Source organism: Myotis davidii, unplaced genomic scaffold (genome assembly GCF_000327345.1).
Source record: "Myotis davidii unplaced genomic scaffold, ASM32734v1 scaffold1364, whole genome shotgun sequence".
Classification (NCBI taxonomy): Eukaryota; Metazoa; Chordata; class Mammalia; order Chiroptera; family Vespertilionidae; genus Myotis; species Myotis davidii.
The window spans coordinates 283,096-297,073 of NW_006295736.1; the positions used below are offsets into that span (position 1 = coordinate 283,096).

General features: G+C 58.2%; 1 protein-coding gene across 2 annotated transcripts in view; it reads right to left on the reverse strand.

The window, feature by feature from the left end:
• The window catches only part of NUDCD3 (NudC domain containing 3), a 25,481-nt gene that overhangs the window by 11,076 nt on the left and 427 nt on the right, over positions 1-13,978 (reverse strand). Inside the window, exon 2 of one of the 2 annotated variants that reach the window (XM_006770384.1) lies at positions 9,282-9,609. In XM_006770384.1, the coding sequence (XP_006770447.1) occupies positions 9,282-9,609 (328 nt within the window). The remainder of the gene's footprint in view (positions 1-9,281; positions 9,610-13,978) is intronic. The other variant, XM_015568224.1, reaches the window with a different exon arrangement.

Consider the following 13,978-nt stretch of genomic DNA (forward strand, 5'->3'; position numbering starts at 1 on the left):
GGAAAGAGGCACTCCAATTTTTTACAATTATGTAAAAGTGAGATATACATTTAAAACAAAAAGTAGGTCATCTGTTCCATAAATATAACCATTGAAAAATGCTGGAATTCTTAGTCTTTTAACTCCATTCTCTACTCCTAGTCATCCAAAATGAGGAAACTATTCCAATCACCAGACAACTTCCGAAGGGAGAAGTACCGAGACAGAGAAAACCACACTCCAACCTCCTGGGGAGTGGGAGGGGAACCCTGGCCCCGGCGGAAGCAGAGCCTGGAGACAGCCTAATGGTGGTCACGTCGAGATGCGGACACGCACCACCCACTCAGCAGGCACAGGCCAGACGCCGCAGCCATGGCCCAGTTCTCATCCCTGTCGACCCTCCACCCGACCCCCGCAGCCAGCTACTGCCCCGAGGGGCGTCCAATGTGCCCACAAGGTGACTCACCCCAGTTTTCACCTGGCCTCCGAGTGAACCTCAAAGTCACAGCCCTGAGTTTCTACCAATCCTGACTGCCCCACCCAGTCCTGTCAGGACCCCACTGTCACTCTAAAACCCCCACTTTACATCCAACTTCCAGCTCACAAGTTCCGGCCTCAGGCCCCTGGGAGGCTGTCAGCTTGGGCGACACCGTCCTCGAGGTGAGCGACTGTCTCACCAGCTGGGCCCACGGTGGTTTGGGGATGACACGGGGACACAGGCCACAGCAGGGTGGCTCGCGCCAACCCTGCCTGCTCCTGAGATGGGCATCCGACACCGAAGTGTCCCTTTTAAGGGAGGCCACGTCCTGCTGCAGGTGACCAGGGTTTGGTGAGTAAACGCTCAGCATCCAAGGAGGCGGCTGGGAGGCGAAGGGCTGGGGGCCTCCCCAGGCCCAGGCAGAGAAGGTGGTGGAGGGTTAGGGCTGACAGACGAGCCTGGGCCACCTCTGTCCTGGCCACAAACCACGGGCCCATGACCCAGCCGCTGATGGTCCCCAGCCGACCGGGGATGGGTGTGCCCAGGCCTGGGAGGAGGAGCCGGCACTGCCTGCACCAGGTGCCCCGCCAGTGAGTGAGGCGGCGCCAGAAAGGAGGCACCTGTCAGGAGTGTGGCCAGGAGCGAGGCCAGTTCTGCGGGAGGCGGCATGGCCAGGGGACCAGGGAGCCGGGGAGCCAGGGACCCAGAGGCTGGGCCAAGGGGGAAAAGGCTCCTCTACCAGCAGGTTTGGTCCAGGAAGGAACAGCCTGGTCCTAAGGTGAGAAGCTGACCTCCTCAAAGGGGAGGAGGCGTCATGTGCGTCTTTAAAACACTTTCCACTTTTAGATCATCCAGGTGCCCCAAAACGTTGAAATCATACAGAGACTTCCCATGCACCCACTCTCGGCGTTCCTGCATCAGGTCCTGCTGCAGGAACCATGACGCCTGCCCCGTTCCACATGGAGGCGTGAGCGAGCCCTTCCTCACAGCACAATCCCCGCCCAGAGAGGGCGGGAACAGCCCCCTGTGCCAATGCTAGCAGTGCGCACCCCTAAGAAGAAACAAAATGTTTACTAAGCCTCTCCCCACTAGACACTTAGTTGCTACAAAGGAGAAACAGTAACTTGTCAGCCACAGGAAACATCATAGAAAACCATCCTGTCCAGGGAGAGCTGCAAGGAGAAGTCTGACGAGATGTGGCCCCGTGCAGGGAGGAGGTGGTCCCGTGCAGGGAGGAGTGGCCCCGTGCAGGGAGGAGGAGGTGGCCCCTTGCAGGGAGGAGTGGTCCCGTGCAGGGAGGAGGAATAGTCCCGTGCAGGAAGGAGTGGTCCCGTGCAGGGAGGAGGAATAGTCCCGTGCAGGAAGGAGTGGTCCCGTGCAGGGAGGAGGAATAGTCCCGTGCAGGAAGGAGTGGTCCCGTGCAGGGAGGAGGAATAGTCCCGTGCAGGAAGGAGTGGTCCCGTGCAGGGAGGAGGAATAGTCCCGTGCAGGAAGGAGTGGTCCCGTGCAGGGAGGAGGAATAGTCCCGTGCAGGAAGGAGTGGTCCCGTGCAGGGAGGAGGAATAGTCCCGTGCAGGAAGGAGTGGTCCCGTGCAGGGAGGAGGAATAGTCCCGTGCAGGAAGGAGTGGTCCCGTGCAGGGAGGAGGAATAGTCCCGTGCAGGAAGGAGTGGTCCCGTGCAGGGAGGAGTGGCCCCGTGCAGGGAGGAGGTGGTTCCGTGCAGGGATGAGGCCACACCTGGCCAGGTGGCTGCAGCAGGACCTGATGCAGGAACGCCGAGAGTGGGTGCATGGGAAGTCTCTGTATGATTTCAACGTTTTGGGGCACCTGGATGATCTAAAAGTGGAAAGTGTCTTAAAGACGCACATTAACAGACCCGGGAACTCTGGGCACCACTGCCCTGGGGCTCACCACGTGGCTCCCAGCCTCTGACGCCTCAGCCCAAGCTGAGCTGCGGCCGCAGGACCAAGAGATGCGGCTGTGGTTAAGGTTCTAAATGTGAAACATGCACCGTTTACTTCTAAATGCTGTTGTCACTAAAACACTACAATAAGTACCAAACAGCCTGCATTCTCAGAGAATCTAAGGGAACCGCCGGAGACACAGCTGGAAACCCCACAACACACAGACTGAATAAAACCACAATCCTACAGGGCAACACAGACTGAATACAGAAGGTTCAATGCAGACACGTCAATTCTCTGATTCGAACCATGAATTTGACGTCGTCCCAAAGAAAATTTCAACAGATTTTCTCATAGAAAATTTAATTTCCAAAAAAAGCCGGGGGGGGGGCGGAGATGCAGGTCTAGTCCTCCAGCTGTAAATGCATTTCAGTCAAGAATGGCCAACACAGAGACAGACAGGAACAGAGAGAGGAAAAGAGAAAATACAGAGTCACCTGCACTGCCAGTCACAGTCCAGCACACACACAGGGCGTGGCATTTCCCACAAAGCCAACGAGGTGAAAGCTAACAGCGGCCAAGAAAGGGGCCAGGACACCCGGCCTGGCTGCCACCCACCAGATGGCCCAGCCTGGCCCTGTGACGCAGGAGGCCGTCCGGGAACCTGTCCAGCAGATGTCCATGCGCCCGTTCCAGCAGCACGGCAGCACCCTCACGGAGCACCGCGGTGACGGCCAGGCCAGGAACCACCTAATCACACTCCCCAGGGGACTCGGGGTGACGTGCGGCCACGGGGGATGCTCTGAAGGCAAAAGATCCTGCTTCCGTCAGCGTCCCCTCGCGTGGGCGCGCCCAGGCCCTCCCAAGACCTCCCTCCAGGGCAGGCCAGGAGTCCGCTGGGACAGCACCGTGAACACTGGGCTTATTGGGCGGGTTCCCAACTGTGACAGGGGCAGGGGCCAGCGCCGCGGGGAAAGGCCAGCCACACCCACCACACGCTGGCAGCAGGAGACAGGTCCCTGCTACTGCTTGTCCCCCATGGACAAGACAGAGTCCACACACAGCAATCACGTGACAGGAAAACATGGGCCAACGTGAAAAATGTTATGAAACACAAGTTTACAAAAGAAAACATGACCCACGTTGCCTTTAGGGAGAACTCGCTCTCATCACACACTCTTGTAACTTCTTTCTTATTGTTCATCTTCACCCGAGGCTGTTTTTCTATTGATTTTTAAAGAGCGTGGGAGAGAGGGAGGAAGAGAGGACAAGAGGGGGAGAGAGGGAGAGAAACATGGATGTGGCAGACATCAACTGGTTGCCTCCCATGTGCATCACGACTGGGGCCGGGGATCAGACCTGCAGCCCAGGTAAGTGGCCGACCGGGAATCGAACCCACGGGCCCTCGGTGCATGGGCTGTCGCTCTAACCACTGAGCTCACTGGCCAGGGCACGCTTGTAACTTCCAAAAACATTTACCCTAAGTCCCCAGCGAGCTCACCACATCACAGGCCAGCAAAACGCAGACTGTATAAACTCTATGGGCCAACCCTCGCTTTTTTAAACAAATGAATTTTGAGGGAATAAAAGAATAGATGGTCAACTACAAGCAATATGTAGCTGGGGCCTTATTTGCAGATTTACACACACCGTCATCACTGTTATGTGAATTGGGACATTACCAGAAAACCAGGCACTGAAACACTGGCGGGTGGCGGAGGGCAGGGCGGCACGGGCTGGCGTGGGTGCGCGGGCCGGTGCGTTCTTCCGGCTCTGCCGTCTGATCGGATTCTACGAAAACATCCTCGGTGGGTGCACGCTGTTGCCCACGGGAGCAGGCCAGCTGGCCTGAGGCCTTCTTGGTGTGACAGGAAAGCACACGGGGAGCTGGCTGTCTAGTGCTGAGCAGGCTCTCTGGGCTGGGAGCTGCTCTCCTAACACAGGGCGCACCCCTGTCCCGCCCGCGCCCGCGCCCATGACCCTGCCCCGCGCCCACACGCTGGCCCCACCCTCACATGGTGGCGCCACACGAGGACGTCTTGCTTGTACGTGTCAACTTCTCCACCTGCAGGAAGCAGGCAGTTCGGGCGCTCACCCTGAGACACACACTTCTCGGGGGAAGGACTGCCGCCGGCCCTCACTGCCCCCCCCCCCCCCGCCTCTCCTTGCCTCACAGCTCCAGTCTCCAAGCAGCTCCGTGCACATCAGTGCGGTCAGACACCCAGGTAACCTCTGCTGGGGGGAAGCGAACAGCTACATGCTAATAGTGAATTCCAAATAAAAACAAAAATGCAGCCTGGCAGGATGGCTCAGTGGATGAGCATCAACCTATGAACCAGGAGTTCACGGTTTGATTCCTGGTCAGGGCACATACCCAGGCTACAGTAGGGGACAAGCAGGAGGCAGCCAATCAGTGGTTCTCTCTCATCATTGATGTTTCTCTCTCCCTCTCCCTTCCTCTCTGAAAGCAATGATAACGTTAAAAATGTTAAGCTCCTAAACCAATCATAAAAGGCACTTCACACACGGCTCAGAACTACCTCCAGCTGAGAGCAGACGGTGAGGAGACACGTGCCGAGGGGGCAGGGCAGCGAGAGGAGGAGCTGGAGGGCTCTGCTGAGAGCTGGACCTGGGCGCCTGAGGTGTGAGCAGTGCCCGTGCCGGGAGGAGGCGTGAGGAAACCTGAGCTCCTCTTGCACACTGTGCCTCCCCAGGGGCCCCAGGGACCTGCCACATGGACATGAAGACACGAGCAGCCTCCTGACCAGCTTGTCGGCCAGGCTTCAGCCGGCAGCCATCACACGCGCTGTGGCCTGCTCCCGGGCAGGCGGAGGGACAGCCTGGGAGCGTGCACACCATGCACATCACAGTGCAGAGCACCCTTCAGGCGGCCCAGCTCCCAGGCAGTCATTTACTTTCTTTCATCTTCTTTGTTAGAGAATTCTGTTTCTGATCCATAAAGGCAAAGCCAGAGGTGGCCCAGCCTGTGTAGATTTCCATCGCATCCCAGCACCAGCTGCAGCGACACCTGCCGGCCGAGCCGTGAACTGCAGGACGACACAGCCGCAGCTCTGAGAGGCGCCTGGCTGTCCAGCTCCTTCTGCCCTCGGCACAGCACCCACCATCCTCTGAGCACAGGCACGGCCCGGGCAGTCCCAGCAGGACCCTGGGCATCACCCGTCACAATGTCCTCACCGCAACAACGTGGAGCTGGGAGCCGGGCAGAGCCCCGCACTTTCTCAGGTGCCCTCTGGTGTGTCCAGGACACGTGTGCCCAGACCCCCCTCTAAGGAATAAACTGGGCCCTGTAAGCCCTGGGCAGGGGTGGGGCGTAGCTCAAATTAAAATTTCCCTCCAATATCTCCTAAACCACCCGAAGTGCCACATGCGTGGTTTACACGTACAAGAGAGACCTGCGGTTGGCCAGGCCTGGAGGGACGGGCAGAGAGGCCAGAGCTGGGTGGGCGGAGTGTCCTGTCTGTCGATGGCCCTTATGGGACCACACCTGTCAGTCACGAACATTCCAACAGTGAACTCTTGTGTAAAGTGGACACAGTGAATACGGCTTATCCTAAAAACGTACGTAAAATACAGATGCACACGCTTTTATTATCTTACTGCATTTCCCCGCAGGGCCTCTGCTGAATTTGTTTAAATTAAACAAGCCTGTGACGGGACAGTAGGACGAGACGAGTGGCCGCTGCCCATGATTAGCACTGGCAGAGCCTCCAGCAGTGGACGGCCGACCGGAGCCAGTGGAAGCCAGCGTCTCAGACCCGGTTCCACGGAACTGGCTTTTGGACAGGGTGCCGGACGGAGCTTGTGTGTGGTCATCAGAAGAGTAACTGCCTTAATTCCCAACCCAAGTTTACAGGGTGCAGACCCTGGGCACTGACGGGGGACCTGGCACCACCTGGGGAGAGCAGGACAGGCTGCTTCCACGCCCACTTTCCAACCCAGGTGGGACTCGGAGACATGGCCGCCACTTCCTGCGATGTTCACGGAAAACCTGTGAGCTCCTGAGGGCTGAGGCCCTGCCCAGGGCGCTGGTGTGTGCCCCCCTGAGGTTCCCCCCAACAAGCTGGGGCCTCACCAACAGCTCAGGCCCTGCCCAGGGCGCTGGTGTGTGCCCCCCTGAGGTTCCCCCCAACAAGCTGGGGCCTCACCAACAGCTCAGGCCCTGCCCAGGGCGCTGGTGTGTGCCCCCCTGAGGTTCCCCCCAACAAGCTGGGGCCTCACCAACAGCTCAGGCTGCCCAGGACACAGCGCTGGCCCAAGAACAGAAGAGCAGTCTCTACAAAACCACCACAACCAGGCAGCCATTCTCGCGGCTACTCAGAATCAAAATCAAAGCCCCTTTTAAAAAAGTTTTTAGAACTTATAAAAATAATACAAAAAATAATAAAATAAAATGTAAGCTCGTTGCAAAAAAATTAGAAAACATAAGGGACAAAGATGACAATGAAAAACAATTCCACCATTAATAATGTTTCCTTCCATGCCTTCCCTCTGTATAATTTTAAATATTTCCCAAATTTGTTGTTAGTTTGAAGCCTGCTTTTCTCACGTGATATTCTATCATGAGAATATCTATAAGTCAGGGTTGAACCAAAGAAACAGAACCAGAAGAAATATGTTAAGAGATTTACTATAAGAAATGGGCTTTGGTGCCTGTGGGGCAGCGAGGCCAGTCCAAACCCCTACAGACCACTATGGAGGCCCCGAAACAGGCTGAGCTGCTGTCCCAGGGGACCCGCCCCACCTTTCCGGGGCTGACCGCCCGGGAGAGCCTCCCTCCCTGAGGCCACAGCACCACCCTGCGACCCCAATGGTGCTCGCTGAGGGACACAAACTGCCACCCCCACACCACGTCTGCGCTCCTGACACCGTGCGGATGTGCTTAGCGTCCAGCTGTCCCTCTGGCTGACACAAGTGATGCTGGAATAAACGAAACGGGACGGAAGTAACTGGACATCCCGTCTTCACTCCCCTCTCTTCAGGGACAGGCTTCCGGGAAAGGGGAGCCCCAGGGTGCCAGCAAGGTCCCCAGGCCACCAAGGGCAGGACACGGCAGTTCCAGCAGCCTGAAGGCAGGACCCGATGCACACGGAAGGTTCGGGAGAGCCCCCGAGGCCGCGCTCAGAGAGGGAGCACCAGCCCAGAACCGCAGGGCTCCAGATGCCCAGCAGGCTCCCAGCGAGCCCCTGGAGGTGCCGTCGCTGCCCGCAGGAACAACACTCCACAGCCCGCGAAGGAAACCCAGACGCAACAAGGCATTGACAACCCCCCGCCTCCAACATAAAGTTACAGGCGTGGGAAGAACAGGAAAATGCGGCCCAAATCAGGAGGCCATTCAGCCAACAGAAACAGCCAAGAAATGACAGAGACGATGGAGACCTTCAACAGCCGCTACAAACACATTAAACAGTTTAGAGCAAAGCCATGTGAGCAGAAGGCAAACCCTAAAAAAGGATCCAAGGGAATTTGCAGAAAGCACGTCTCCTGCTGTCAACAGTGGGTGGGTGAGCTGAGGTCGGACCCCCAGCAGGGAAAGAATGTCTGAGGACAGGACCTCGGAGAAGAGACGATGGAGAAAGCCTGGGGTCCAGGGCTCAGAAATCCCCTGCAGCATAAACACAAGGAACCCCCAGCGCCCGGAGCTCAGACTGCGGCGAACGAGGAAGGGAACCACCAGAGCAGGGGACACGGGTCCAGACAGGGCCACTGGCACTCTCCCCCCTCAGAGACCCTGCGAGCACGAGGAAGACAGAACGACACTCTTCTAATGTGCTTTTATTGATTTCAGAGAGAGGAAGGGAGCGGGGGAGTGAAAGAGAAACAGCGATGAGAAAGAAGCATCGACTGGCTGCTTCCTGTGCACACACTGACCCGGGGTCAAACCCACACCCGGGTCTGAGTCCTGCCCGGGAACCGCACCGGCAACCTCTCGGGGCACAGGACACCGCCCAGCCAGCTGAGACCCCCGGCCGGGCTGGGACACGTCTATTTTTTAAAAGGCTCCCTTCAATATGCGACAAGAACATCCCCAGCAATGAGGACCCCACAGGCAGCTTTGGGACCAACGCAGGGGGAGGCTCCTCCCAGCCGCCTGCACAGGAGCTCGTCTGAGATGAGCATCCTCGGCCGGGGGCCAGCAGATCCCTGTCCTGTGCCGACCCCTCCAGGCCCTCCTTCTCAGCTGGAGTCCGACGTGCACGCCCAGCCCCCTCCCGCACCACCGGCCCCGCCGGCCGACACCGGCTGTCTGAGCCTCCTCTGGTGCTGCCCGTCCACCTTCAGTGTCACATCACCACCTCCAGGGCTGCCTCACTAACAGCTGCGCTCAGAACAGCCTGAGAGGGGGCAGCAGCAGGAGAGCGGGAGGGACGCTGCGGCTGAGGCAGAGGAAGGGCTCCCCTGGTCAGGACAGGGCAGGGACCAATTTCCCAAACACGGCACCAGGAGCACAGACAGGCATCCCGCCAGGGGCAGAGGCGCGTGACCAGCTCACAGACCAGGACTCAATCCTGAGGAGCAGCGAGGGCACAGCCTCCACTCACTGACACGCCAAGGGGACTCTGGTGCACGGCCCCCTATACCGACAGCCCCTTCAGTACCGTGAGGCCGAGGACCGTGGCACATGTCCCACCGTGTCCAGCAGGGAGGGACACCACCGGGACTGCCGGAGCCCACAGACCCTAGGCCTTCATGGCTGAGTGACCCGCACACTCGGCCTGACCTCACCAGGGACAGAGGGAGGAAGGCGGCAGCCACTGCCCCCGTTTGTGTAAGCAAAGTACTGTCACTAGGCCTGCAAACATGAGGAGCTAAATAAGTGCTGGCAGGGAGCTGTCACCCAGTGAGAACCACTCCCACAAACTCCCCACCCCCACCCCCGTGTCCAGCGAGAAAGGGCTTACCTGGGAAGAGGTGGGGGTTCCCTCGGGGTCTGAGCAGCACCCGTGTCCAAGGCCGGTGGCTCTGCAGCCTCCCGGGAGCCGGGGGCCACCTTCTGCACGTCACGCAGCTGGCCCTGAGGCTCCGCAGGCCCGCCCGAGGCCACAGCCGCGTCTGTGGTGTGGACCTCCACCTCCAGCTCTGGGGCAGGGACAGGCGCCTGCTCCCCCAAGGCTGCAGCTTCTGCCTCCGCAGCCTCCGCCTCCTTCCTCCTCATCTTCTCCTCCAGCTCCTTCCTCCTCTTTTCATCGTCCTGGCGAGCCATGCGGTCAAAGTTCTGGAACACCTGAAAGCAAACGTGACCCAGCAATGAGCGGCAGAGACGTGGCAGCATCCAGGAGAGAGGCAGCACCCACAGCCGTTTCCGCTGGGGGACAGATCGCACTGGCCTCGACCTAGCAGCTGGGGGCCTCTCCCCAGGGAGTTCCCAGCCCTTAGACGTGCAGCCCGACAAGCCGAGGCCCGCGGAGCCCAGCCCAGCCCTCGGCCCACCTGCCATCGCTCACACCTGCTGCCAGCAACAGACAGCACGCTGCCCAGGGGCTGCGCCAGGTGTGGGCACCAGCAACCCCACTGCAGAGCGAAGGGGGATCCAGCTGGCCTTCGCTCCCCAGAGCAGCGGAGGCTCCCGGCACAGGCTTGGGAAAGCTTGGAAATTCACTCAACAAACCCTGTGGCCTGCCTGCCATGGGCAAGAGCACCCCCACTGACAGCTCCCCAGAACTCAGCACGTGGGCGAGCCAGCTGGTGTCCTCTGCCAGTCACAGCACGGAGTGCAGCCAGCACAGACCAGACCACACCGACAGCGGGCAGGACAGGCTGGGCTGCACCCTGTGTGTCAGACTGAGGGCTAGAACCCCCTTCTTATGAGAGAAACCTGAAGACTTCCTGGGAGGAGGGGCCTGAAACAGACCTTCAACCAAAAGCACACCTTCCGCAGGAACCACACGTCCAGGGGCAGGGCCACCATTCCGCTCCTGGAAAGTGGGGGCAGCCTCACCACCCCCAGCAGCCATGCCCCCCAGTATTTACCCAGAGGAGCTCAACACACAAGCCCACACAGAAATGTGCACAGGGTAACTTCATTCATATTTGTCGAGCTCAAACCAACCTTCAGTAGTGACGGGCACACATGGACTATGACTCCTCAACACGATGAAGACATGATCACGCCAGGAAGAGACATGGAGGACCCTTACGTGCATATTAAGTGAAAGACGACGGTCCGAAAGGCTACATCCTGTATGATTTCAACTCTTATCACCTCTGGAAAAGGCAAAACCACAGAGACAGGAAAAAGTCCCATGGCGGCCGGAGGCTTGGGAGGAGGGAGGAGCAGGTAGCACAGGGATTTTTAGGGCAGGACACGACTCTGTGTGATGGCCATGGTGGGGGGTACATGTCATTGCATCTGTCCAACCCGGAGCGTGCAACCCAATGCACACTGCGGGCTCAGGCAAAGGTGCCGTGGGCGCAGGTTTATCGGTGTAATAGATGCTGCGACTCCGGGGTGATGGCAATGGGGAGGCTGGACATGTGGGCACAGGCGGTTATGTGGGACTGCTGTCCAAATATGCTGTGAACCTAAAAATTCTCTACAAAATGTCTCAATAAAATAAAAGATAAAAATTTTAAAAAGTGGGTAGGAGTCAGCCTCCGAAGGACTAGAATGCAGACAGAACTAGAGAAGGCGCTGAACTGTGCCAATCTGTACAAACACTCTCTCCAGACCCTGGAGAACGCTGAGGAGGCAGGCGCTCCAAGGGGGAGGGCTCGCCCCAGGCCTGCCAGTGGCAGAGGGAGGATCAGTTGGTAGCACCGAGCACTGACGGACGTGGCAGCAGAAAACACAGTCCAGACCCTGGAGACAACACCCGCCTCCCCTCCCCGCTGCACCCACGGCCGCCACTCGTTCTAGAACCACAGGACTGTGGGGCTGGAAGGGCCCCCTATGACCTCCAGCCACCTCCTCCCTGACAGGGGGTGACCGGCCAGGACTCCCGGAGCTGGGAGGGACGGTGGGAGCGGCTCCCTGACCCTCCTTGGCAGCTTCTGTGCAGACTGGTCAGACTCTGGGCAGACACAGTATCTGATGAATGGAATGGCATGCTGACCTAGTTTTTCTTAACCAGTTAAGTGCCACGCATCGCGTCCAAAACGGAAACCATCCCCACACACCATGATATTTTGAATTTAATTGGAAAAATCAATTTGCAATGAATATTATAAAAATAAATATATTACAATTCAGGTGTTCTTGAATATTTTCAGCTGAAAACTCTCACAAAAAATGATTTTAAAGTTGGTCAGAGCTGCCACGTAGGAAAACATTTCTTTTGCAGACGTGCGTGGCATGTGGGGAAGGTCCACGCTTGCGTCTAGACCACCGGTTCTCAACCTATGGGTCGCGACCCCTTTGGCGGTCAAACGACCCTTTCACAGGGGTCGCCTAAGACCATCCTGCACATCAGATATTTACAGGACAATTCATAACAGTAGCCACGTTACAGTTATGACGTAGCAACGAAAATAATTGTATGGTTGTGTCACAACATGAGGAACTGTATTAAAGGGCCAGAAGGTTGAGAACCACTGGTAGACGCTTGTGGTGGACAATGGTTTAAAACCACTGAACTACGTGGAAAGGAGCTTGCCTCTCCCAGGGGGGTCCTTCAAGCTGCGCACCAGGCTGTGGTCCTCAGAATTCGGGGGAAAGTGTGAGAAGCTCTACACCAGCCCGAGCACGAGGGAAGCTCTCGAGTTCCAGTCCCCCACCCCGACCCTCTGGGCCTGTGAAGAGACAGACCTCCAGCATCCCACCTGCAGGGCAGCACCCTCAGGAAGGGCCGATGAGGTGACCCCACTGGGAGGGGACATTGTACGGCACCTTTTCTTGGTTAGAACGTGCAGCTGACAGACAAGACGAACTTCAGGTGCACCCAGTGACTCGACCTCTGTATACCTCACAGTGATCGCCCCGACTCTGGGGTGGGAAGCCCGTCACCATATAAAGCCATCACAATGCCGGTGACTATGTTCCTATGCTGGCAGCCACCCACCACCTGCCTGTGCGCTGACCCAGTATCTCCACGCCGTGCCCCGAACACCGGCCCATGCTGACCGCTGGTTAAAGGACAGCTCCCAGGTTCACCCGGGTCTTCCCAGACAACTGCCGGGAGTGCTGGCTGTTCAGGCTCCTGGGCAATTGCCCCTCCAACCGTCTGCTGAAACTGCCCCTGGTGTTGGTCAGACTCACCCGTCCACCCCCGTCCACTCTGCAGCCTCTGCTTCTCCCCTCCCTCCCCTGCTCATGCCCCAAGGGCTGCCCTCCACCTTCAGCTCTTCTCTCCTCAAATTGCTCCAGTTCCTGTCTCCTGCAAGATCCAATCCTTCGATCCCATCAGCCTGTAGGCAGGGGCTTCTGTCTGCAATCTCAAATCCGACTTGCCTAACACTGGCCCTTTCCCCTAAACTCAAACGACAGTACAGTTAATGCACTGTCATTAATCCAGGCGCCCAAGTCTGGACCCTCAGGTCATCTAATTCATCTGTCCCCTCCCTCTGCCTGGAAGGGTACATGGAACATAGTAGGTTCTTTATACACTGACACCAAACAAACGAGTTACCTGTCAGTTCATCGGCAAAACAAGGGCCAAGGCCAACCTTTCAGGCTGCGTGAGAATTAAGTCGGGTGGCGCCCGCAATGTGAGGCCCCTCCCACAGTAACCAGCACACACCAGCGCTCAGCAGCTGCTCCCTCCCCCTCTCCGCACCTACCTTCACCCTAGAGGACAGGGTGCCCACCGACTGGGGATGGGTGAGGAAGAGCTGGGATCACAAGGACGAGTCTGTGGAATCACGTGACCTTGCTGAAGTGGCACCCTCACCTGCCACACAAAACTCAACCGTGTCCACTTCCCAGGCACGTTCATGGAGTTTAAACTGCCAGACACCCTCACTCAGACGGCACTCAGACGCTGAGGGCGAGGAACAGCCAGAAGTTCTGATACCGAGACCCACTCCACCCCTTGCTAGACCCCGTCATCTCTGCAGTCGCTTTGTCTCTTCTGCAGCACAACTGCCAAGGAGCGGACAGGTGTGCGCACCAGAGGACCTGGGAGGTCCCACCTCCCTGTGAAACCTGATTTCCAAGCCTATCGCCTGCCTCCCAACTGGCCGTCACCTCCTGGCCTTGCACGTCCTCTGCTCTCATGTGTTTTATCTTCTCAATGTCACAGCGTCACAAGGAGGCCGACGCGAATTCCCTCATGAAACACCCACATCGCAGTGGCGTCTCCAAGGCTCTGGCAGCGAGTGTGGCTCCTTGTTACGTTCCAAGGAGCACAGTCAACTCGGCCAGGGAGTATCAGTAGGACCTCGAACACACAATGCATTTAGCCTGGGACACAGACACAGGCTCAGACGCGCGCTTCTGACCTAGGAAGTCACATTTCAAACAAGGGGACCACACCCATAGGAGCCCCGGGTCACCAGGCCTCCAGCCGTGGCCCGGGGCGCGCAGGTCCGCGCTTCCATCCCCGACCGGCAGCCCCGGCGCCTCCGCGGGCCCAGCGCTGCGGGCGCCGAGCTACTGACACCCAATTGCGCCGGTGTCACCCGGGCTGCCGAGCGCCAGGCCCGCTGCCCCGAAGAGCAACTT